The sequence below is a fragment of the Sander lucioperca genome, chromosome 1 (genome assembly GCF_008315115.2).
Source record: "Sander lucioperca isolate FBNREF2018 chromosome 1, SLUC_FBN_1.2, whole genome shotgun sequence".
In the NCBI taxonomy this organism is placed as follows: domain Eukaryota; kingdom Metazoa; phylum Chordata; class Actinopteri; order Perciformes; family Percidae; genus Sander; species Sander lucioperca.
Window position 1 is genome coordinate 21,188,947 of NC_050173.1, and position 26,755 is coordinate 21,215,701.

The following is a 26,755-nucleotide window of genomic DNA, read 5'->3' on the forward strand; positions in this document are numbered from 1 at the left end:
TCAAATTGGGACAAATGCATATCGTCCCAGCCCTAATATAAAGGATGGCAAAGTCACTGTTCAAGCGCCTTTCCTTGAAACTGATTTTCCAGTCAATAAGAAAGGAGCATCTAAATCACTTTACTAGGAGATTAATTGTGAATGAAAAAAAGAGAAGATTGCATTTAATTGAATATCACCCGCATTTACAGGCCATTTTGTTCAACAGTCTTCTCTGTGTTCACTCTGCCTGGGAGATAAGGCCCATTACATTATTGTAGTCCATTGTGCACTAACCGTGGGCCCTTTGCCAGACTGTTGGGAATGAATTAGCTGGGCTCACTGCCCATATAGTGAAGCTTGACTGTTTAAGGTTAAAAGACCAGACCTAATAACGCACACAACATATGCGGAATCCAGATTTCTTTGCTCGATAACATTACATATAGTAAATTTCCCCTCTATTGTCAGATATCCCCTGCTCAGCATTCAAGTTACATAGAGAGATTTTAAAGAGCAAGGAAATAAAAAAGAAAAGAACAGGGAGAAGAGGCTATGGATATTGAAAGATAGCAGATATGTTTCATTTGTAATTTCTTATCCTCCTCAAAGATAGTATCTAAATATTTTATTAGAGATGAAGTGTTACCTTCTTTTCCCCCATTGAGGATATTGTATGTATTTGTCCCTGGGCAGGCCATTCATACATATAACTGACAAAAAGCAAGCATCAACTGTTGGCTTTCTGTTATTTAGTGTGTTGGCATGCTAACATTTGATAATTTGCACAAAACACAAGCAACTCAGGCTGATGGACATGTCATTAGTTTAGCAAGTAGTAAACCAAACCATTGGATAAAATTTGGCCTGATGATGGCATTAGATTAAAGTTAGGGACTAATAAAGTGATTACAATACATTTTGAAGGGTACATGAATGTCTGCACCAAATGACATGCCTCCAATAGTTGTTGAGACAAGTCACTAAAAGACGTAAGTGTCAACCTGCTGGTTGTCAGGGAATCATCAAGTCATTAGATTCATCCTCTGGGGACTAGGGGTGGGGGGGAAATCGATACAGCATAGTATCGCGATATTTCCCGTGGCAATACTGTATAGATACACGAACGCCAAGTATCAATCTTTTTTAATATCAATTGCACATAATAATTTAACTTTGGTACTAGAATAATAATTTAAAAAAATGCTTTTTCAGTCCATTAGATGGAACATTAAAGTGAGATTAACAAACAGAGAAATGTAGCTTTTTAGATAAAACAGAAAAGTTTTCCTTTGGGGACATAATTTGAAGTTGGAAAAAAGATAATAAATTAATATATCGCAGAATATTGCAATATGTTTAAAATAGCAATAATATCATATCATGACATACAGTAAGTATCCTGGCAATATCATATCATGGGGCCTCTGGTGATTACCACCGCTACTGGGTACCATGAATGTCTGTACACATTTTAATGATGACTGCGCTAGTGTGATTAAAACCATTGAATATGCACATACTGTGTTAAGGCATTTAAATACAGCTCTACCTCTCCACTTTAGCTGCCTTTGTCAGGACCTCAGGAGAGCTCGACAAGTGTAGCACACAGGAAAACAACTTTTCCCAGGGCACAAAATATCGCTAAAAATATTCAGGGTTTGTTTTACTGTGTGGACCAGCGCTTCTAAGACAGAGAAAAAGGCACAGGGAAAGTGAGAGAGAGAGTGGGAGTTGGGTGTCTGTGTGTGTGTGGGGGGAGGGGGGGGGGGAGAAAAAGTTGGGATAGAAAGCCAATCCCCTTTGTGTTGATTCTGTAAATCAGCCACCAGTGCAGCCTATTTCCTCCCAAAGCACTGCAGCGTTGAATGAAGCCCTCAGACGGGACCTTTCTTGATCTTTGTGGCGATGCATTACCAGGTGCACTAGTGCATGTATGCACTCATCGCTCACTCCGGTGCTGGGTGTATGAGATGCCTCTGGGAGGGGGTTATACAGCCACCCAGTACGCCCCGTGTGACAGCATGATGCAGTAGGCAGGGAGACGCTTTGTTCACAATACATGGCTAATACTGTCGCAGCGAGAGATAATAACAAAGTGGATCTAAACATCTACCTAGCTAGCACAAACTCTGGGAGATTGAGGAAATTTCCACAGTTTTGAGTAACCCCCAACCCCAATTCATAATTACACGGTAGTCGACAGCCTGTTACAGACTACTCAAACTACAACCACGTAGGAAACCTGGTGTCAAAGTACCCTATCATCTGCTCTTATTTCCGCTCATTTCGATAAAACACAGTGCTACTCCTTTAACATCATCTCCTCTCACCATGATAATGAGCCATAACTGGAGAATTTCAAAGGACTTCAGAGGCACGGAGATATATATTTTATACTGGATTATTACTTTCCAAAGGGAGGGAAAGGGCCCCAGAACTGAAGATAACGTTGCAAAATGTGTCTTAATGGATCCTTAACTCCATCATCTGTGGCCAATGAAAAGAAAGTTGTATATGAAGATAAAAACCAGGTTCTTGGTAGGAGTGTGTAAAACAGCTTAGTAGTATTTATTCCATAGGTTTAATATTCTTTTTTTTTTCTTTTTTCTTGAGTAACCAAATCTTATACAATAACTGCTACATTTTACCTTTTCTCATGTTTTAAGAGAACACATGCAATGCCTAAATACAATGCCAGGCTCATGATTTTTGGTGGGCGACCATCAGCGTTATATTTTATCAGCTAAAGCTAATTAATTCCACCAGTTGGCCAAAATTGCAAAAGGAAACTCTTGGCTGTTGTCTGATGGATGTGCTCTGCATGCTGATGTCAGTAGCATTTAGACTCGGCCAGAGATTGTTCCCTTGGGAGTGACACATCAGGTTTGATCTCCTTTTGATATTCAAGAAGATAAACTATAAAATTGAATGCCATTTTTGGTGTTATATATTAGTGACATTATCAGACATGATGGTGGTGTTACACAAAAGGTCAGGGTGTTACCAAATCATTAAGAATCACACTCCAGAGATTATAAATATTGATTCTTAATTTTATTGCAATCTGTTGCATCGACCAAAATGAGCGACTGACATCAGTGCCCCTAGGCCTCACCGCTAGCGACAAAAATGTCAATTTAAACCCTTTTGTAACTTCGCTTGAAACATGGCTTGTATACCACACAGAAAATAAATAACCATAAAGATGCAAAAAGCCTTTCTTTATACTTTTTATACATTTTTATTTGCTTTTATTGTGAAACACTTTGTAAACTTAGATTTTTGGAAAGTGCTTTACAATAAAACATACTGTTTTGTTTAGGTTTGCAACAAATTACAACTTTTATGATCTATTCATATGCCTTTCGCGAATAATCGTTTAATTTGGTCTGTCCAAAATATCAGAAAATAGGAAAAATGGCCATATTTGATGATTAAAAAAAATTATATACTGTAGTTCTTGAAGATGTCACCTTGGACTCTGGGAATATGTGTTTGCATTTATCACTATTTTCTGACATTTTATTGATAAACATATTGATTAATAGAGAAAATAATTGGGAGATTTATCAATAATGAAAATACTAGTTGCAGCCATATATTGATTATAAAAGCACATGCAGATGAATTATCTGTCAATTAACTAATTGAATAATTGACTTAATCATTTTAGCTCTCATATTGTAGTGACTCTAATGCTGTGCAGTATTGAAATGGTAAATCAATAGATTCAGAGAAACTAAATAAAAATCAGAATGATCAGAATGTCGTCTATAATGTGTTTCAGTCATGTGTTTGTGTGGTTTATCAGTGTTTTTTGCCTCCAACGGCTCCTTCCAGGCAGCGCTGCCTGGAAGGCACTAGGATTAGGCACTGGTTATGGTTAAGGTTAGGGTTAGGGTTAGGGTTAGGTGCCTTGAAGTCAGCGGTCGCAGCGCTGCCTTGAAGTCAATTAGGCAATGGTTATGGTTAGGGTTGGGGTTAAGGTTAAGGTTAGGTGCCTTGGAGGCAGCGGTCGCAGCGCTGCTTGGAAGGAGCCGTTGGGGGCAAAAAACACCATTGAGCGTTTGTGTGTGTGTGTGTGTGTGTGTGTGTGTGTGTGTGCGTGTGTATGTGTGTGTGTGTGTGTGTGTGTGTGTGTGTGTGTGTGTGTGTGTTTACCTTGTGGAAGCTCCTGAAGTAGGCTGCCTTCTCATCCGGGTACTTCTCTAACCGTCGGGGTCCTTTACTGGAGGCCTTCTTGAACACCAGCCAACACCTCCGGAAGATCTGACAACAGAGAACGATAGCAGCCCTGTTACTGAAACAAAACTGCAAAGACATAAATTATGGTAACTGGAGATACAGACAACAGCAAAACACAAACTGACTGTGCTGAGAGGTTGACCCCTGTAACCACAAAATGATAGACCATGAGAACTCAACCTGACATTGTATTAACAGGACAGAAAAATCAACTCCTGCACTACCAAAAGCAGACAGCAGAGAAATCAATGCAAGCTACCATCCTAGAATTCAAGCGTACTATTAACCACTCAAATCCACCTTTAAGAAAATGCCCAAACATCAAAGCAATTGAACACTTTACTGTAGCTGTGAATGTATTCCCATTGATCAAAATATACAGTAGATTGGCCTTGGGGTTCATTCATGTTGTTTAGCATTGGAAAACAATGACATAAAGTACATAAAAGTGATTCTCACCCTGATTACATACTTAAGCAAGCTGAATTCTATGTCAAGATGGGAGTAAAAGCACCAAACAGAGGACTTAGGAAATGAAACCATTATGCATCATGAATCAAATACATCTGAAAATACATATTTTTGGAATGTATCTCATTCAAATGTCATGATCTCATTATTAATGCATTTAGATAATCCACTGCTCCGTATATGACAGCTGATCAGAGTTTAAGGACTTGAGTAAACGCTTTTATTTCGGTCAATGGCAACTTTATTTACTCCTTTGATTATATGCATGGGGTTGGTAATGCTGAAAGGGACAATTCAGCGATTTTCAACCTTATCTCTATCTGGGTTAGGGATATGGTGTAAAAAAAAGCCTGCAGTTCTTTCCAATGTTCTCTGTGTCCATGGGGCTCAACTGGCCGCAGCTGCAAAATCTGCTTCCGTACACCAGTGACAGAAGAACTACAGAGTGCTTCTTCAGCTTTGGTAGCTGGGGGCACAATGCAGTTCACAAACCTTGCTCTCTCTTCTTGTATTGCAAACTAGCTATGTTATGGATGAGATTTTTTTTACAGTGTACATTTTACAGTTACTGGCGATACTAACAGAAACAGAATACTTCTACTGCAATTATTGTCAGCATGGGCAGTTTTTTAAGGGTTTAGCAAACTCGTTGATTGTGCGCAATGCATCCTGGTACATATTGGTATAGCAGCCACGGCTCAGCAAGCAGGATGACTTGCTTCTTTCAGCCAATATAGCACACACTGGGGAATTTATTTCTTCAATGGACTATGTATACCATCAGTACTGATTGGGCATCCACATTAAAGTTGGCCAATTTTCCCTTGAAGTATAATGGGCTCACAAGCTGTTCAGATTGCACCTACTGTAGCACATTCAACGAGGGAACATGACTTCGTGTAAACATACACGCCGACTTTCTTAAGCCAAGTGGCGTGTTATCTGTACGCATTTTGAGCTATCTGCGTGTATGTCTACGCTGTATACAGCGGACATAAACATACACGCCACGTGGTGTGTTATCGTCGTCTTGCCGTGTTATGGTGAGAACGTGTTATCGCGAGAAGAAAGCTACGGTAGAGTTTAGGAAAAGAAGAACCGGTTGGGTTTAGGAAAAGAAAAACGGGGTTGGCTTTAGTAAAAGAAGAAAGCGACAGTTGAGTTTAGGAAAAGAAGAATGAGGTTGGGTTTAGGAAAAGAAGAGAGCGAGGAAACGCCACACGTGGGACGCGATCCCCACTCTCCTGGGTGAGAGTCCTGTGTTTCACCCATGTGGATTTTCGCTGTTTCATACTACTCCCTACAGCGTAAATTCACACACAATCGCAATCATGAATAGGGCCTCAAATGAACACACACACACACACACACACACACACACACACACACACACACACATACACACACACACACGTGAACACACAAAATCACTAAAATGCACAAGATTCCTCTCTTCAACTTCCTTTTTAAATAACTGTCTGACATTCTTATCACAGATATGCACGCACACGCTTATTTGAACATGTACATCTGTCATTGTAACCCTATATATGGTGGCAGTCCTGTGAACATCATGCAATCATGAGCTAAGAACTGCCCTGTTTTCTTGATATGATACAATTTTCAGCTTATACAATGGGTTTTTAATGCTTAACTTGGCTTATGAAGTAGAAGAATTTTCTTAACCCCTAAATAAACACTTAATCTCTCAGTTTATATGACAACATTTCACCACATTTGGAGGTGGACTTTTTTTTTTGGACAGCAACATCCCTGAGGATTGATAAAAGAGCTGTTAATATCATGCCACTGTATTATCCCAGAGCACTACTTAGAATTCCTCTTTACACAACCAGTGTCAAGGTGTTAAACGTAAATACAGACAGGCACAGTGCAGTTGAGAAGCAGAATAAGTGTGATGGCCAATTCCTTATGAGTCCTATGTGGTTGCCTATCTTTAATAGTGGGACCCTTCTACTTCCTGGTGCAGACAGCCGCTATCACTCTGCCTGATGTATGATTGCCCTGGGCTCCATGGTTGTGTTGGGGAACCATGGATGTACGATTAATTTGTTTACTCAGCTGGTGTACTTCATAAAAGGCCCACTGAGTTGAACTTGGCACTTTGCAGTAATTGACTAGAGTGGATCCCTAGGTCCTTATCGGTCTGCCTTGATGGGCCTCCATTCTAGTTAAGTGTTGCCCAGGCCCATTATAAACTGCAAACAACACAAAATAGTGCACAACACACTCTGTAATGCACAGTAGATCATTCTTGACACACACCATCTATAAAATGCTTTAAAAGACGTAAGGAAACAAAGCCCTAACAAATTCATGCTCAAAATTAAACATACTGTATTTGTTTCCAAAATAACGCCTATAAAAATAAAACAAAAATTGCAGCTTTGACAGAAAAACAAGCAAAGATGTGAATCCCTTTTGATAATGGCCATTATCACATTTGTGACTTTTAAGCAGTAAAATTAAAGCTAGCCTCAATTCCCCTTTGGGAGCTTGCTGCCTGCTTGCCACACACAAAGTAATTCACCCTAGGAGTGCCCAGATTAAGTAATTATACCAGCACAAAAGCAAGCTCAGTGAGATAGCTTTTGCATAATAAGAACTAGGGGGTATGAATGGAGTGGGCTTAATTTTGCCTGTTCCACAATTGTCAATGCTTTGTCAAGGCAGTCCTATTCTTGGGCTGCTGGTGGGTCTTATTCAGAAACACTCTAACACTGATCGTAATTACACAGATGTGAATGAGACTCTTTGCCGGTTTGGTGCAACTCATTTCATGCCAATACAGTGAAGAGTACACTGCTTGGCACTGGAATCCAACCCACCAGTTTCAGAAAGACACAAACTGATGATGAAGAGGACAGTTCTTATGAAAATTAAATTATCCTAGTTTTTGCTTTGAGTTGTCCTCTGATTACAGTTGTGTAAAAGCAGTTCCACCTCCACCCACCCTGCGGTATACCTTTAGTCAATTACACAAAGTAGGCATTGCAAAGCTTTTACTACACAGAGTTTGTGGAAAAAATACCCCATGCAAAAAGTGATCTACTACCGAAATTGAATTTGGCGTGTTTACATAGGCAAAATGGCAGGCTTGTGACCAAAAAGCAACGCTGCCTTCGGCTTTGATTGCTGGCCAGTCGACCTGTTTTCCACGTCCAGGTCCTGTGTTTGATTTACTGGTATGTTAGGTTCTTTGAGCCTTGAATTTTTTATTTATTTCCATCAAGTTATACTACTAATATATACAACTAATGCTAAAGTATAATGCTGTACTACTTCTTGTTTGTTTGTTGCTTAATTTGTATTTATTTTGTAGGTTAGACCAGATAGGAGAGTATTGCCTTTTTCCGAATATAGCATTTTCCGATCAAGACGTGGGATACTCCGGTATTATTCAGGTTATAGAGGCATTCTTTGGACATATATACAATGCATTCGGAATATGCGTCTTAATCTTTTTTTTTTTTTTTTTACTGCAGGTTACGGCCTCTTGCCTGTTTACGGCTTATGGTCAGCTCTGTGCGTTGCTATGGTTGCTGTACACAAACCAACCAGCCAACAGTTTGCAAGGCTGCAGACCCAATAACAAGGATAAACACAGCTACTTTTAAACATTATTAAAGACTTGGATATCAACAGGTCTTTGGAAATGCACACACAACGCTACGTTGACCTTTTCAAGAAGCTGGTTGAAGGAATGAAAGAGGGACGCTGTGTTCGCACGGTCCAACAAGTCTGCCACCGCTGGCAAACTTTGAAAAAATCATACTTTGCATGACTACATGTAAACGGGAATATTAGTGGAATATTCACTTTCATTAGCCATGTAAACAGCTTAGTCGGAATATCGTCTTTTTAGGAATAAGGGCAAAAAATGGAATATTATGTGCATGTAAACGTAGTCATTGGAAGTTAGTCAGAGAAGGCTGTCTCATATGCACACACACACAACCTGTACCTGCTTAGAAACACAAACACACACACAATTAAAATATAGCCTCGATGTGCAAGTTCTCTTAAAGACAAAATTATTCATGTGATCCACTCGTCAAAACAAGACCTGATACATACTTAGACGGCTTTTATCCTATAGACCTCCAACAATTAATGTTAAGGGTCTCTTCAGCTAAGCCAACTACCTGTCTCTTAGACCCCATTCCAATGAGGCTACTTAAAGAAGCACTACCCGTGGTCAACACCACATTACTAGATACGATCAATATGTCCTTATTAACAGGTCACGTACTGCAGTCTTTTAAAGTAGCTGTGATAAAACCTATTCTGAAAAAACCCACCCTCGATCCTGAGGTCTTAGCCAACTATAGACCTATATCTAACCTCCCCTTTCTCTCCAAAATCCTTGAGAAGGTAGTCACTAATCAATTGTGTGACTTTCTGCATAGAAATAGTCTATTTGAAGACTTTCAGTCAGGATTTAGAATGCATCATAGCACAGAGACGGCACTGGTGAAAATCACTAACGACCTTCTAACTGCTGCTGACAAAGGACTTGTTTCCATACTTGTCTTATTGGACCTTAGTGCTGCAATTGACACTATTGACCATACCATCCTGTTACAGAGACTGGAACATTTAGTTGGCATTAAAGGAATCGCACTAAGCTGGTTTAAGTCCTATTTTTCTGAGCGATCCCAATTTGTTAATATTAACGATAAACCATCCAAATACGCTAAAGTTAGCCATGGCGTTCCTCAAGGCTCAGTGCTTGGACCAATCCTATTCTCTTTATATATGCTTCCTCTAGGCAATATTATTAGGAAACACTCAATTAACTTTCACTGTTACGCAGACGACACCCAATTATATCTGTCAATTAAGCCAGACGAAAGCGGTCAGTTAGCTAAACTTCAAGCGTGCATTAAAGATATAAAATCCTGGATGACCCACAATTTTCTGATGTTAAACTCAAACAAAACGGAAGTTATTGTGCTGGGACCCAAGCACCACCGAACTTCATTATCTAAAGATATACCTACCCTAGATGGTATTGTTCTGGCCTCCAGCACTACTGTCAGAAATCTAGGAGTCATTTTTGACCAGGACCTATCCTTTAACGCCCACTTAAAACAAACCTCAAGAACAGCCTTTTTCCATCTTCGTAACATTGCCAAAATCAGGAACATCCTCTCGCAAAACGATGCTGAAAAACTAGTCCATGCATTCGTTACTTCCCAGCTGGACTACTGTAATTCTTTACTATCAGGCTGCTCAAATAAGTACCTCAAGACCCTACAGCTGATCCAGAATGCTGCAGCACGTGTTCTGACAAGAACTAAGAAAAGAGATCATATTTCTCCTGTATTAGCTTCTCTGCATTGGCTTCCTGTAAAATCCAGGATTGAATTTAAAATCCTTCTCCTGACCTACAAAGCACTAAATGGTCAAGCACCATCATACATAGAAGAGCTCTGCACTGCGCTCCCAGAACTCAGAGCTACTTGTGGTTCCTAGAGTCTCTAAAAGTAGAATGGGAGCCAGAGCCTTCAGCTACCAGGCTCCTCTCCTGTGGAACCAGCTCCCAACTTGGGTTCGGGGGGCAGACACCATCGCCACATTTAAGAATAAACTGAAAACCATCATCTTTGATAAAGCTTATAGTTAGGGAGTGAGGAGTTGCAGCGTAGTAGAGTAGAGGGAGGCAGGAAGTACAAGCCCGTTCCGGCAGGGGAGAGTACGAGCCCGGTCCAGGGCCCCTCTCTTTAGCCTGCCACTCTTAGTTATGCTATTATAACTCTAGACTGCTGTCGGAAGTTCCTTCCTTCCAAGGACACAATGAGCTGCTCCCTCTTCTCTCTTTTCACTTGTCTCCTTTTGTGTGCATCTTAGTCCCAGAAATGCTTGTTACTAACCTAGCTCTGGGGAGTTTTCTCCCCGGAGTCCCTATGCTTCTCGCCTTGGAATTGGGTGACACCAACACCGGGGTCCTGGGTGCAGCTGACGCTATGGACTTACTACACCCTGCTACGCTCTGCGATTCCCCGCAGTGTCCGACTGCGTCCTGCTGCGTCCAACCGCGTCCACCCAGGCTGCTGTTCCACACCATACCCCATAACGCCCTGCTGTGCCCTACTATGACATGAACTACTACGACTACCATTGTGGTCACTGTTTCACTATCTTTATTATGACTATTATTGCCACCATTCACCACTCCCCCAACCGGTGCCGTCAGACACCGCCTACCAAGAGTCTGGGTCTGTCCGAGGTTTCTTCCTAACAAAAAAGGGAGTTTTTCCTTGCCACTGTCGCAATAGCTACTGCTAATGCTTGCTCTTGAGGCAACCACTGTAATAGTTGGGGCTTCTTAAACTACAGAGTGTGGTCTAGACCTACTCTATCTGTAAAGTGTCTCAAGATAACTCTTGTTATGATTTGATACTATAAATAAAATTGAATTGAATTGAAAACAGTGCTTTCAGTGAATGGAAAAATTCAGCAGGACCACAAAAAAATTAGAAGCCAAAACGTAAAGAGAAGATTTCAAGAGGTAATTTTTATTGTGTATTCATTTAAATGTGAGGAGGTGGGATGAACACATGGGGCCACTGGAATCCAAATGAGATTGGGTCATTAAAATGTAACACTTCATAACACAATCTTGGAATGATTTATTAAAGAAAATTATTTTTCCAACACAAGTTGTACATTATTGTGCGTAGTGTGTGTGTGTGTGTGTGTGTGTGTGTCTGTCCTCTTCATTAATAAGTAAACAGACCAAAAACAGAAATTAATGTGAGGTAAACAAATAATAAACCTTCGTCTTCTCTTTATCAGTCCCTCCAGGATTTCGCGATCGCGCCAATTCACGAGAATTCAACCAATCACCGCGAATTTGGTGCGACTCGCAATTTTGACCAATCACCGCAACTTTTTCGCAAATTTGACCAATAACCTGAAGTTTCCCGAGACTTCAACCAATCCCAGCAATCCCACGTGCCGTAAGTATGTGACTCTGAGAGCCAATGACCAAGCGGAGTGAGAACAGCTACGGGTTCATCATGTAAAAATCAACAAGCCACTGACACATATGTTCAGATTTGATTCATTCAATAAATTATAATTATTTGTCTTAAACCCACCAGCCATTTTCATATTATACCAACATTTGCAGCATCCTAAGCCTTTTTAGTAAGGTTACATAGGAAATCTCAGCCCAGAGTAATATTTGTTCAACTGATTGGGCATGCAGGTCAAATGCATGTTGCGTATCACATATGTGATGTTTTGTTTATTCACTGAACCATACAAATGAGCATGATAAATATATGTCCATATGTATATATTAATTTTAAAAAAGATAACATAAATGTCATATATGTATGAGTGGCCAAAGGGAAGCCACTTCTGATAAAAGGCACATGACATGACAACATGCCATGAGTTTGGAAATAAGGCAGATGAAACAAAGACCTGACTCTTCAGTTCTCATGCAAAACATAGTGGTGGTGGCATCAGTTGTAGGCAGTAAAAGACTTGTAAGGATACAGGACAGAATATGGGTTCAAACTGTTGATGAAAACCTGCTTCAAAGCACTCAAGATCTTTGATTATGACAGAGTGAAATCAACACTGAAACGGATGTGAAAATTGGTTTTCACTTTAGCACTGCCAATTCAATTTGACTGACATTGAGCAAATGTGTAAATTTAAATGTGAAAAAATACCAAAACTTCCAAGAGCATGTTTTGCAAATACTGTGTAAGATATAAATAAGATACTCTTTCTTCTGTTCTTGGACTGCATCTCTATCGAAAAACAGTGAGTGCATCGCCACACATAGCAAGGCCGTGTGTAAACTAGGCAGCAGCAAAAGCAATGAGCTGGAGAGAACATTTTTAAGGGCAATCCCTTCACTTTTAGGCAGGTCTGTCGGTGGCAAGGAAAACACTTCAGGAGGCACTTGGCAAGGTGCAGCAAGTTCATCAACACCAGCTCTACTACCACAACCACACTGAGAGTGTTGTTCGGGGGGAACCGGAAGAAGTATTAGAGCCAAAATATGATCACAGACAGACAGATGGAAGCAGACGGTTGGATGGGCTCTTATAAAAGGTTCAAAGGGAAACTGAGCGCACATCTGTCTACATATAAAATAACCTTCCTTTATGGTGAACAGTGACATTTTATGTAGCAATAAATGCCAGAAAGTTTAATTTGAGTTCCTGACAGGTGGTATTGTCAGACGAGAGAGTGTGTAAAATCATGACTGAGAAGCCTGGTAGAGAATTTTGGAAGCCAGACACCTTGTGGACCTCAGTAATGAGCCATCTTTGAAGCCTCATTTTCTGTAAGTGACCTCAAACACAAAGTCCATTCACTTCACAGAGAATCATCAAACTTCTGATACTATTAAGGAACTGTCTCGCCTCTCAATAAAATATGGGCCCTATTTCCCCCACAGGCAAAATCACTTGTCATTTGGATGAACTGAAGAACTGTCTGAAGACATGAAAATGATTTCCAATGACAGCCCGCTTCAGGTAAATGACTAATCACATGGCAGAATAAAAATAGCCGCCTGTTAGATTCTCAGGAGTGAATATTGAAACACAATCATAATACCTCAGAGGCGCACATGCATTCATTATTCCTTAGATATGTGATTAAAAAAAAGAGAGAAATGCGGGAAGGGTTTGTAATCTCTTCATTTTTCATTTGTCCTACAAACTTAAAATATAAAAAGATTGTTGCTGCACTTACAGGCAATACAAAACATGAGAGCACTTCAATCAAGGTAGTCCTGCAACACTCAGACATGATGATAACGGACCGGATTAAGCTGGCACAACACAGCATGTTGAATACTGAGCCATTTATTTACATGATTCTGAACAAGAGCTATCTGACGTAGCATGGTTCTGTCTGTCTCTCTGTCTGTTTTTTTGTGTCTAACTCCTAGCAGTAGTGTGGATGAAGTCGTCCTCCTCATTCTGCATAAGGTTTAGTGTTCCCCTGGTGATAATGATGCCTGATGGACTATGACAGACCAGGCCCAACAATATCAGCTCCTGGTGCTGGCAATCAATTTCAGACAGCACCGAGGTCTGTGCCGCGGTGTCCATCTTTATAATTTGATTTGTTATTCCGTCAGACAGTTGTTACAGCAATCATTGCGCGATCACTCCGCCGGCCACGACCCTTCCTTCCCCTCCCCAAATCCTCCCAGGACTTTTCCACCATTTCAACAATCCTTTGCCAAATGCAATGACTAAAAACGCTTGTCTTATTTGCACCGTTGCTCCCTCTGTCACTCTCTTCCCTAGTCGCTGGCTGTCACCTTTGACTTGATAACACACATCCTTACTCAACCTTGTCTCCCCCCCCGGAATATATTTCCTGCCGCATCTAAAATGTTTGGACATCCCATAATTTTAGAATTTGCCCCTGACTACAGCTGTTGGCAGGGTGGCGAGCCTGCCGCGCCCCAGTTAATCATAGATTACTTTATCTGGGCCATTCCAAATCCTCATGTGTAATGCAGTGCTACCTCAGCAGCAAGTAATCACTGCCCCCCACTCCATCCTAAACACACACACACACACACACACACACTCCCCCTCCTCACTTTCTCTCCAAGCCTGATTCGTCTCTGTCTGTCCTCCTGCCCTTCTGTCGTCACCTTCTCTCTTCTAAATGTCTTTTCTCCCATTCCTCATCTCTTTCTTGTGTCTATGCATGATTGGATATTCTCATCAAACATTCATGAGCCAAACTGGTCCCAAAATGTAATACAACAGTATTAGTAACCCTTATTTTTACTTGGTAAGGCCCTGGCTGTGACTGTGTGGGTGGCATTAAACAGGGAGTATAGATAGCTAAGAAAACTGGATCCCGGTCACATTGTGGCATGAAATATGAAGGACAACAGGTTACAGCTGATTCCTCGCCCAAAAGCAAAGGGACCATCTACCCAATATGACTGCAAGGGCAGGTGGTAAAATGACCATGTAAAGAGAGCCAGCAAGAGATTTAGAGAAGGCCAAGAAGGATGAAATATAAAAGATAACATGAAAGAAGCAAACAGAAATAGAGACCAAAAGAAAGTTTGGAAGAATGAAAACAAACATGAGGTTGTGAGAGCAGCTGCTAAAAAAGTAATGTGTCGGAATAGGCCAGAGCTACAGAGGCAACTTGCTGCAGCCCTCCATTAGTATTCATGATGAAATATGCTTGGACTTGGACCTTTTTCTGTATCGTTCATAAGAAACCCTCTTCCCCCAACCCCAAATTTCAGGCATGACATGTACCTTGGAAAGCTACAAGCTGAGTCTTTTTTTGCTTCCATGCAAATAACATTGTTGAGTTCAGGGAAAGTATAACTACTGTTGTTTCTTATTATTGTGGGGGGTAGACAAGGGAAATGTTTGACCCACGCTGGGCAACGCAGCCTTGAGCAGGAAAACATTAGTTAAAATGTCACACACTGTGCGGAATCCAGCTATCACAGCTACTGTAGCAAGGCTTTTTTTTTTTTAAAGCACAGCACAAAAATAGCAGCCAAATTATTCTGAAGGAGATGTAGGTCAATATTGAAGTTTCTCTCTCAGGTGTGAGCGAGCGAAGAGGAATAGAGGGGGAACAATGTTTATGGTGTAAACAGGGCGGTATATTGCTTGTGTCGGCTTACACTACTGTGTTGCTTCACCAGCCTCCTCCCTGGGGTATTTACTGGGCATGTCAAACGAACAAAAGCTAGGACAAATAAATTACAATGCAATCATGATCCTATAATATACCAATACAGATTTATAATGTTGCTTACTTCAGTTATTCCATCATATATTTTCACCACTATTGATTCTAGTGACACTGAGGTTGGCAAGCACTGCTGGCTACAGTATGCAAGGCAGTGCATGTGTAAAAAGTGGGACAATTTTGCTTTAAGTCATCATTATGACAACTGCCTCCTCTTTAAACCATCCCTCATCCAAACATTTATGTATTACAGCTTTAGTCAGCAATCCTCTGCACACACACACACACACACACACACACACAAACACACAGAGCAATTTCCATTTAATCCATGTACAAGGCTGAAGCGTTCACAGACAACAACACGCAGACAAAGAAGGATTTGACTATGACAGAATACTGTCGCCAAGAAGCATACTGAGAACATCGTAGACAGAAAGCAACAATACATCTGTGTTTTTTTTTTGTTTTTTTTTATTGAACTGGAATGAGTTGTCCAGCACAGTGTATCCTCGAGCGAGGCTGAATGTCAAACTGAACTAAATCCATAAATGAAGAGGAATATGGTCTGCATGCACAAAACCCCATTGTAATGTAGGCTAAGCCGTATTACTTTAGTATGTTGGTGCTTGCGCGACCGCCTGCTTCCAAATGAGCAAAATTAGCATCTAGGCCAACAGGTGAGGGGCTGTTACATGGAAACCAAATGCAGTGCCTCAGAAGTGACCGGCAAGCCTCTGTGGGAAGAGAATAGAAAGTAAGAGGATGAAAGGAGCTCTTGCCCACAACCATGATGCAACTCCACCAATTGACAAGCTTAATTACCATTAGCTGACCACTTGATTATCATATCAATAAAGACTGTGAAATTGAATGAGGCACAGAACACTGCGAGGTGTTCTAGCAAATACTTGCATGTTTTGCAGGATATAATGAAACGAAAGAGTTTTTTCCAGGACACTTTGTGCAAGCGTTTGTTATTTGAATTTCATCAAAAGCCCTAAAAGCAGTAATCCTCATGCATTGGTGCAGTCATTCTCCCCTGCGGATTAATTCTAAAGAGGTACTCGCTCACTGATGTTCGGGCTGCTTCTCTGATACGGTTAGCTGGGAAAGCAGCAGGCTCTGTGTCTGCAACCGCTATTCCCTCACAACCAGAACGCAGAGATTTTTGCTCCCTGGAACTAACTTGACTCAGCCACATTTGGTGTGCAAATGAAAGAAGGACGCTTGGGAATAAACATGCGTTTGCAATGGAAGGGAATGTGGAAGTGCACTTCTATGTCAAAGAACTGGGTCCGATGGGGTTGGTCATATTGTTTTTGTCTCATTTCCTCCCAAAGAACACACTCCCTTGGATTAAGTGGGCTGTGATTCGGTGTCACTGTGTGTCTCAGCATGAAATCACTGAGGAATGCAATTATCACTTCGCCCAACAGACATTTCTCAGAGATGTGAGCGAACAACTGGGAACATTGAGAGGGAGGTGTGCGAGTCAGTTAGGTAACACCAGTTAATGTTGACCCCAATGTGTGCTCGCAACTTCCCAAACTTCCTTTTGTTAAAAGTCCTAATCTACTGGCATACTTATGATTCATGGTGGGTCAAAAGTTTACCATATTAACTTCTCTTTCTTGTATTATATAATTCAATCCAATAACCCTAATGTTTTTAATTGTCTTATGACTCTTAGGAGCTATTATTTTCTCCATTATGACCTTTAAATGATCCGCTCAAAGTACCACTGCCATGCTACTATTGTGTGCTCCATTTCCCTTGGCAGACCTTATCCAAAATTCATTCACTGAACAATTATTCTTGGAGAAATATTAAAAGCTGTTTAATAGAAAGGGGATCAGATTGCTTTGGCCTACACTCGAGGTCATTTTGGCTCATTAGAATGGAGTGCAGATTTTAAAAAAGCAGGCAGCTTTGCGTGCAACTTGAGCGAGTCAGCTTTAGCGTTTCATGAGAGCTGGGCAGGTACCAAACTGTCACCCCAGTGCTCAGTGAGAGGTAAACTGTCACCTCCTTACTATTAAAAGAACTCCCCTGAGAAAGAAACAGGGAGGGAAGGAGAGTGGAGTGTACAAACTCATCTCCAAACAAACAGAAACAAACAGAGCTCCCACACTGACGGGTGACATGAACTGGCTGCTTTTTTCCCCCCACTTACACAAGGTCAAGTTTTTTTTTTAACAACACATTAATAATACAGAGCCTGACAATTAGTGCAACATAAAAAAAGCCTTGTTTGCTCGACAGCTAGGGCTAATTTACATTATCCAACAAGACTATTTGCTTGCATATAAAGCAGATCAGGTGTAATATTTCATTATTTTTTTAGCAAGGCCGTAATAATGTTTACCTATGCGCCGCATAGAGTAGATTAAGAACCCAGACACAACGACAAGCCCCTTAACACACATAGACACATAGCTGAGGCTATCTTTGGCTGCACACTGTACTGAATGTGCTTGGCAAGCAGGCTGATGAAAGGTAACAGCAGGAGAAGAACTTATTATGGATCGTGATTCAAATATAAAACGGTAGGTGAGAAGAATAACTTCATCTGGTCCCCTTTTGAGACCATATTTATAAGTCTGATTGTCAGGTATGACGACTCTTCTTAGTAATTTGATGAAATTTCTCTGACTTGAATTTGGATGCAGTTTGAGAGGGACTTTTATCACAACACTATACATAATGATAATGACATCTGAGGGAATTTTTGATGGATCTTTCTATTATTTTTAGTCCTACATTTAACAGCACAGAAAGAAAAGTGCTCTAGGGGAACTGTATTTTCATGTATCTGACACATGAAAACACCCATGCATGTACACATTATGAAAATACACATAAACACAATGCCCACATACTGTATGCATACACACAAACACACACACACACACACACACACACACACACACAGTGAAAGTGAGCTTAGCTGCAGAGTAGAGCCCCCGAGGGCTGGTCTGCTGATTAATGAGGGGAGGAAAGCGAGGAGAGGAGGATGAAGCAGAAGTGTTAATGGAGCTATGATAGATTCCTCTCGGCCTGGCGTTTTATAGGTGAGTCTCCAGTGTATCTGCACAATGTAGCAACACAGAACCACAGAGAGCTGTAAAGCCCCGGCCCTGTATGGGAGGTGAAATATGTGGATCAGATGGTCTTGAATATGGAGCAAAATGCATTCACCTTTCAAAATCACACAGCTAACATTATTATTAATTCATTAAACTGTGAGTGAACATTTTTAAAATAAGGTAGTCGTCTTTTGGTAAGCCACAAGATAGAGAATCAACTTCCAAACAGTATGATTCATTTAAACAACTTTATTGAAAACATCTTTACCACAAATCGAAAAAAGGAGCAAAGATTCTCTTGTAAAACACGACTGAGATACATATGCAGGGTTAACCAACTTTGTGTCAGCAACAGGAACATCAAATTTGTTCATGACTGACTGTCAATTAACTGAAATGTAATATTTAACAGCTTGAATAAATATTCTGAGTCAACAGTCTGTCTTCAGCAGGTGGAGGAAAATATTTATCATATCTCTCTCTCTCTCTCTATATATATATATATATATATATATATATATATATATATATATATATATATATCAATATATCATAGATAGTATTGAAATAGTCAGAAATAGAAATAGTCTTAGTCTTTCCTAAATAACTACTCACTGACCTGATAGAAAGTGTAAAATAAATGCTGGCTACAAATGTATCTATAAAAACAAACTGGATATAATGTATCTCTAGACTCTGTCCCCACTTTAACTACCAGATTACTTAAACAGAATGGAGCGTACAAAACAAAGAAACAGAAAACCTAATCAGAAAAATGAAAAGTCCGTCCTTTGTTTAATATGATTAATGTTAATATGTTAGCTTTTGTTTTGTTACATTTTGTTTGTTTGTTTGTCTGTAATAATGTTTTGGGCAATCTCGGCCATCGGTTTCACGATGATTTAGCCTCTGGAGGAAACGGTCAATATTTCGAGGGTTCCTCTGTAGTTAGTGGATACCCGAGCAAAGACTCTCTTTTCCATGCGCTGGGTCCGATTAGTAACTTGCAACGCAAAAATGGAGTTGGAGTTGAGAGACGATGCTTCTATAGACAGATATCTGCATATGAAGGCAGATACATTTAAAAAAAGAAAAAGGTGATAAAAAGCTAAATTGTCATCAGACAATAGCCGATGGGTTCCGAGACTGCATTTCCGCCAATGCATTCTGCTTCTTTTACTCTCCATGTGGACTTTTTACCTGCATGCAACTAAAGCCCACTCAAACTTGATTGGTCAATACTACTCTGACTACAAACGGAAACCAGAACGCTTCCGATACCAACATCTTGTCCCGTTACCTACAGATTGTGCATTCATATGCAGATATCTGTTTATAGAGATTATGTTTTGGGCCATTTGGGGGCAACAGAAACAAGCTGTAAACATGCCACTAATCTATAACATACAGTTGCCTTTTTACACATTCTGCAGATAGAGGGCATTGAGCATTTAATGGAGTTGTTATTTTTGTCACCTGGTGAATGTAAGTCCATATTCACTCTCCTTTTAGCTCCTTTTGGTCTCAACCAACTCATGTTTGTCAACCAATTAACCCTAACCCTAACCACGATATTTTTCCTAAACTTAGGCATTTTGGTACCTAAACTTAACTGTCATCGCCGCATGACGCTCACTTTTTCTGGCTAAACTCCACTACATGGCCCCTGAAAGGACCGTCATCTGGCGGTGCCTGTAGCCGGCTCACAGTCACCTATTGGCGGCTAAACAACTGCCGCTGGTAGCCAGCATTGCGGAGCACTGTAGCAGCTAAATACAACCAGCAACTGCCGCTCGGATTTTATCATTCAATGGCACTATGTGTTCACGTTACAGCGCTTCACTTAGCTTAAAATACTTCTATTTTAGGTATATAATATATGGTCTATTGGTGAAGTAGCAGTTATCACTTAGAGTGAAAATAATTCAGCAGAGGCAGGGATATATAGACCAGAAAGGGGGAAATCCCACGCATCCCCCCCGGCAAATCGCACCGTGCTTGTTCCCTCTACTTTTTATTTATAGTGTTGTCCTGTCTGTTGTCAGGGGGCAGGGTCTGCAGGGATTGGAAAGATTAAATAGCCATGAAGAGAGTCCTCTTCCATTGAGCTGTGACTTCTCCACCAATTGGATTAGAGAACTTTGCACTTTACAAAGCAGCTCATCAGAAAACACTGGGAACACAAAGCTGTTATGGCCAGCACCAGCTTGGTGTGACACGTGTTTGTTTATGGATTTCAGGCAGAGAGACAGAAGCAAGACAGAGAATACAGCGAGAGAGAAAAAAAAGAAAAAGTTGCTGGGATTAAAAGTAAAGTCCTGTCTGGTATTTTTGAGAGCATGACACTAAGTGAGGGCAGAAAAGAGTGTTGATACAATAGGGTATTATTAGCAACCAGTCTTTTTATGGTGCATTACTTAATCAATTAGGTTTTAGACAGACAAACTACTAATAACTACATCTGTGCCTGTTGACGACAAAAAGCTTTTTTGATAATTAGGAACAACGGGAATCAATGATGTGAAATGTTCAAGTGGGGTCCGGGCAGAGATTTATTTATGAAAGCGACTATATAATAGAGGCACATTTCTCACCATGAATAACGACTGTTGGGCTGTTGTTCCCATATCCTACTAGAGATGCAATTCATCAGGGCCAATAACAGCTGGTAATTTGTCTTCAGGTCTTTGTCTGATGGAGGAAACTGATGAAAACCAAAGGAAATGACCACACGATGTATAGCCCTGCATATCTTTGAATTAATGCACCGAGTCGAAAAACATCTATCACAAGAAGAGCTGAAAGTAGGCTACATGCACCCACAAGGCACATATAAAATCAGAAACAAAACAAGGTTTATTAAAAATCAGCTACAGTTTTGATTTCTATTTGGCGAAAATCGGAATCGGAAAAAGATGGAGCAGAGAACACGGCTAATTGTGGCCACTGGATATTAGAATCTAATGATTTCCTAATTGATATAATCGGATTTCTTTGCACAAGCATCACATTTATCCATGTTGTTTGGAAGTCTCAGTTGCTACAAGTCAAACATAGCTGACTGTGTCTTTTCTACGCTTCACTGAAAAGTACAGTTTCTGGGGTGAAAGATCTCCTGACATCCACCATTCTGGACGGCCTGTCATTGTTAATAGTGAGTGCATGGAAGTGGCAAGAGCCTATCTTAAATGGCTGTGCCATCTTGGACAATGGACACATTATTCTCCACTTCTTTGCGTCTGCTTTGGTGGGTGCTTGTGCGCCAACAAGGGGGGAACATACCCACACACCATTACAATACACACTGGCCATGTAAAAGGTTACTGGTCACTAAACACAAATACCCAATTGTGAGACAAAAACAGCTGAGTGAGACACGAGGGATAAAACAGTTAATAACCGTTTTATCTGTAGACAGAGATGGGAGTAGGAGAGCACCAATGGGTCCAAAAAAGTACTTAAAGAGTAATAACTCTTGATTTTGTACTCATATTTAATGGCTATTCATGCTTTATTTGCAGCATTAATGTCTTTCTCAGTGTAAACTGCAAGCTTAGCATAGGACTGAGGTATCAAAGGTCTCCTAAAACCAAATATTTTAACATTTAACAATCTCTTTCTACAGATGAAAAGTTTCTAAATAGTTGTTTTGTCTGACCAACACTCTAAAACACAAACATATGCAGTTTACAAAGATATGATACAGAAAAACAGCAAATCCTCACATTTGAGAAGCTGGAACCAGAGAATGTTTGGCATTATTGCTAAAAGAAAACGTGACTTGACTGATTGATTATCAAATCTAATCATTGCTCTCATGGGGGTCAGTTTGGTTTGAAATTTGCTGGGGACAGAGACACATTCGGAAGTGCATTTTCAGAAGTGCTGGGTACAATGACGCATTCTTTTTTTTTTCTCTCTCTTTCGCACAGGTCATGTTTTGAAAGACGCTGTCCTGTAGCTTACTAATGAATAAAAACGTGGTTTAAAGGGGTGATAGAATGATTATATAGGATATTTTACACTGTTCCTTAAGGTCTCCTAATAGAGTATGTAACATTGGTTGGGCTGAAAATTGCCCGAATGCTATTTTATTAGGCTCTTAACTACCCTGTGAATATGGCTCTATTTGGAACAAGAGCTTTTCTTCCAAATATGGTATGCTCATGAATATTTAGATAAGCTGCACGCTGATTGGTTTGAGCGAACCCCATAGAAACACATTGGAACGAGACAGCATGTCTCATATTTCAGACACTGCAAAGTTATACATTGTTTGTCGGGCTATTTCGTTATTAAATTCACTTCTGAGACTTTTTTAAGTGAGAAATCAACTATATAAAGCTCAAATATGGGCCGTTTTACGAAAATTGATGGCTAATTGCAAATTTGGTAAGACGTGTCGGACTTTAGCTAGGAGCTCCACACAGTCTGACGAGAAAGCGGCAACATCCACACCCAGTGAAAGTCACCGTTTCTCGGTTACTGGACTACCGGAGCTCCGCGGAGCTGGCTGGCTGCCAGCTGCCAGCATAACTAGAGTATATTTACAGTTTGAATTTCGTCACGCCACTTATATAACATATACCCCAAGGTCTTATAAAGCTAACAATGGTGTCCGATTTCAATTTAATGCATTTTTGTGAACATTAGGGATTTCGTTAGCTGCTACTGTACCTTCAATCCTATGGGTAAAGATCGCAGCTAGCTGCAGGCCCTGGAGCACCATCAGGGCCTCGGCATTTTGTAGTCCCGTAACCCAGAAACGTGACTTTGCGCGGGTATGGAGCGCCGCAGGCTTCCCTTCGTGACGGAGATCCAGCTAGCTCACAGCGAGCCGGAGTCTATGAAGTAGGACACGCCGGGCAGCAAGGCAGCACCGGCCGCTGTCACGTAGCCTGCTGAGCTCCTGCTGAACTGCGACACACAGTCGGACAAAATTTGCAATTAGCCATCAATTTTCGTAAAATGGCCCATATTTGACCTCTACATAGTTGATTTCTCGCATAAAAAAGTCTCAGAAGTGAATTTAGTGATAAAATAGCAGATTAACAATGTATACAATTTCTAAGATCTACGTGACCTATTCAGAAGACTAAGCTGACCTCAGATCAGTGGTGTAGCCTATGTAAATGTTGGGGCGTGACAAAGATAGAGACTAGAGCCAAATGAGGAGGAGCCGCCGAGTTGACGTCAACTCGGCGGCTCGTTGAGATTTGCCCGTTTTCAGAGGCAGTTTCAAATTGTGAGATTTACAGAGGAAAGAGGTGTCAATGGGATTTTGAGGTTCTATGTATGTCCTAGTTACCCACTAAACTGTCATTATTCAACTATGACAAGGTAAAATCGGTTTTGCATTCTATCACCCCTCTAATGTACCTAAACAATGATCAATGATTACCACATTTATCTCTCATATTGCTCCTCATAACCAAAAAATTTAACCCAAAGTTCGTTATCTGATATCAAGGGCACGGGAAGGCAGGTGCTGAGGGTGCTGCAGCACCCCCTGTTGGCAGGAGCTGGATTTTATATTTTATATATTTTATATATATTTTTTGTCATCACCAAATTTCTGGTTCGATTTTTTGACAGTTTTCAGTGGTTATGAGGAGCAATATGATAGAGAAATTTGGTAATCATTGATCATTGTTTAGGTACACTAAACCACGTTAAGCTTTTTCACGTTAAGCAGAATGTCCCAACAGGCAGTGTTGTGAACAGAGAGCGTGTAACCAGCGCTGCAGCACAACGGCTGTGTCTGTGCCTGCCCTGTGGGAATAGAGAATTTTGTTGATTTGTTGGAATCTGTCGCTCAAGAATTATATGTGTTATGAACTTTTTTTTTTTAACTAAATTGAGCTCAAGGTTTTAAAAAAAAGTGGTGGGAACAAAATGACTCATGGCGAAATCTGATACGTACGCGTACCCACCGTACCCACCCAAATCGACGCCTATGATTGCTCTCAACTGTAGTATTTACATACTTAATTTCTTCCCCAATAAAGAAAAGATGGTAAGATACATGAATTTCACATTTATCTTTATTTTTAATTAGTGCCCAACCACAGAGCCAGTATGTTTTACACTATGTAATTTGATGTGTTCAGTCACAACAAATTACAAGCATTCCATACTGTCAGATTTTGCTGTATTTTGGCATGGGCCACTGTACTGTATATACTGTAGATTGTCACACATTAAACTTCCCTCAAACGTAGCAAGGTTCCAATAAGTAATGAGTTGCAGTAGTTGTCATTTTTTTTCAGTCTTTAAATTACAAAGGGTTATTTGCCCCAAAACAAACTGTAGGCTGTTCCCAAGACTGTGAAATGGTTCTCTAATAAAAAAGTAATTTTAAGACCCCCGAATCACTTCTGTAAATCTATAAACAGGAGAGTAACCCATCTTTTTGCAAATGATATCCTTGTGTTTGGATGATGAATAACTTAAACTCTCAATCTGCAGCCAAGATTATTGGTTTACTGATTATTTGTTTACATCCACACCTTTGCCTGAATGTATTTTCACTCCTCCTCATTCTGGACCAGACATAATGCATTTTTAATGTGTTTTCTGCTTTGACATTTCTGGTTTGACCAAGACGTTCTCATAACTGCACTTTGATGGCAACAGAACAACTTTGTCCTTTTCAATTGTATTTTTGCTATTATGAAATACATTAGCAGTCAAATATATGTTTATCTTTTTAAGATCTTTAAGTTAGTTTGTTGGTCTTATTTGGGCTTGACTGTTAGACCAACTGTGCAGTCCAGTACAATTACGCTTTCTGTTTTTAAGATGCCCAACAGCACCTCCGGATCTCAAAAATGTATTCCCGCTCACTGTTGACATTTAAAAAAAAGTCCACAGGCAAGTTTCAAAATATCAACAGTGAGCTGAGAGGGGAATTTGATCATTTGGTCTACTATTGGGCACCAATACAAAATCGGGAGGAGTGCAAAGTAAGGTGGTCTAGCCTCGGAAAATATGACTTATTATATGACATATTTTTCAAGCTGCTTTAACCAAAAATTTTAAAATAACAATTGATTAAATGACTGTGTGTAATGTGAAATGTGTCACATGTGGTCACATACCCTCAGAGAATCATCAGCCAGCTCACAACTTTCCTTTTAGCTCTGATTTTGGTCTCCACCAACTCCTGCGGGAAATACTGTATCTGTCTCTCTAGCGGCTAAGTCCTCTGCTTTCATCAACAGCTAAATGCTAACTTTGTCTGTCTGCTCTTTGATGCTGGGCAGGTCGTTTTTTTAAGAAAACAGCTGCCTACTCTGTCTGTAAACAAATTGAACCAAAAATAAACTAAAATAGTAAAGTTATGGATCGTAAAACCAAAACAAGCTAAAAGCTGCTATAACTATATATATATATATATATATATATATATATATATATATATATATATAAGAGTTGAGTGATAATTCTCTGTGGGTTTGTCACTACACATGCAACCCCTTTAACATGAGTATTCATATGATCCATTTTTAATATACAAATGTTAACTATAGCCACTTTAAATACTGTCACTACAGTGCTATTTGTTTTGATGAAAACTACTACTACTGTGGTGGGAAATTTTAACAAGAATAATCTAAGCATGAAGTGCGTGAAGTGCTCTGCGTTCTCTTAACATATTACATATTTTACCTCTGGGCCGACATTTAAACTACAGCTTCTTTGAAGCGTCAAAACATGTTTGTGAATTAGAGGATGGATACCTGAACTGAGCCGGGCCGGGTTCGGACAGATATTTAGAAATGATGTTCGGGTTCGGGTCGGGCTCGGTCACATCAGTGTGATAAGGCATTGAACATTTTAAATTAAACAGCTTATTAACGTGCGCTTGTTGCCCCGTGTGCGCTGATGCGCTCATCTGTTGACATTTCCGAATGTCTTCCTACAGTTGCTTAATAAAAGCGGGCTTTCCACACAAACAAACGTACTTGTGTCATTAGTATGAGAAAAAAAAGAGATTTTTACTGTGTCGGGCTCGGCTCGGGCTCGGACATAAATATTAGGGCTGAACGATTAATTGCATTTGCGATAATATCGCGATATGTTAAAACGCGATTTCCTAATCGCAAAGGCTGCGATTTGGTCACATGACTCGCGAGAGCAAATCAGTCTGCACTCCGCAGAAAAAGCATCAACTAGCACGCTAACGCTACGCCGTACCTTGTCATTCAAACAACTCTGAGTTG

General features: G+C 40.3%; 1 protein-coding gene across 1 annotated transcript in view; it reads right to left on the minus strand.

Annotated features, from left to right (window-relative positions):
* Positions 1–26,755, minus strand: part of dok6 (docking protein 6) — a 51,662-nt gene that overhangs the window by 18,839 nt on the left and 6,068 nt on the right. The window contains exon 2 of the mRNA XM_031282096.2: positions 4,144–4,251. Within this exon, the coding sequence (XP_031137956.1) occupies positions 4,144–4,251 (108 nt within the window). The remainder of the gene's footprint in view (positions 1–4,143; positions 4,252–26,755) is intronic.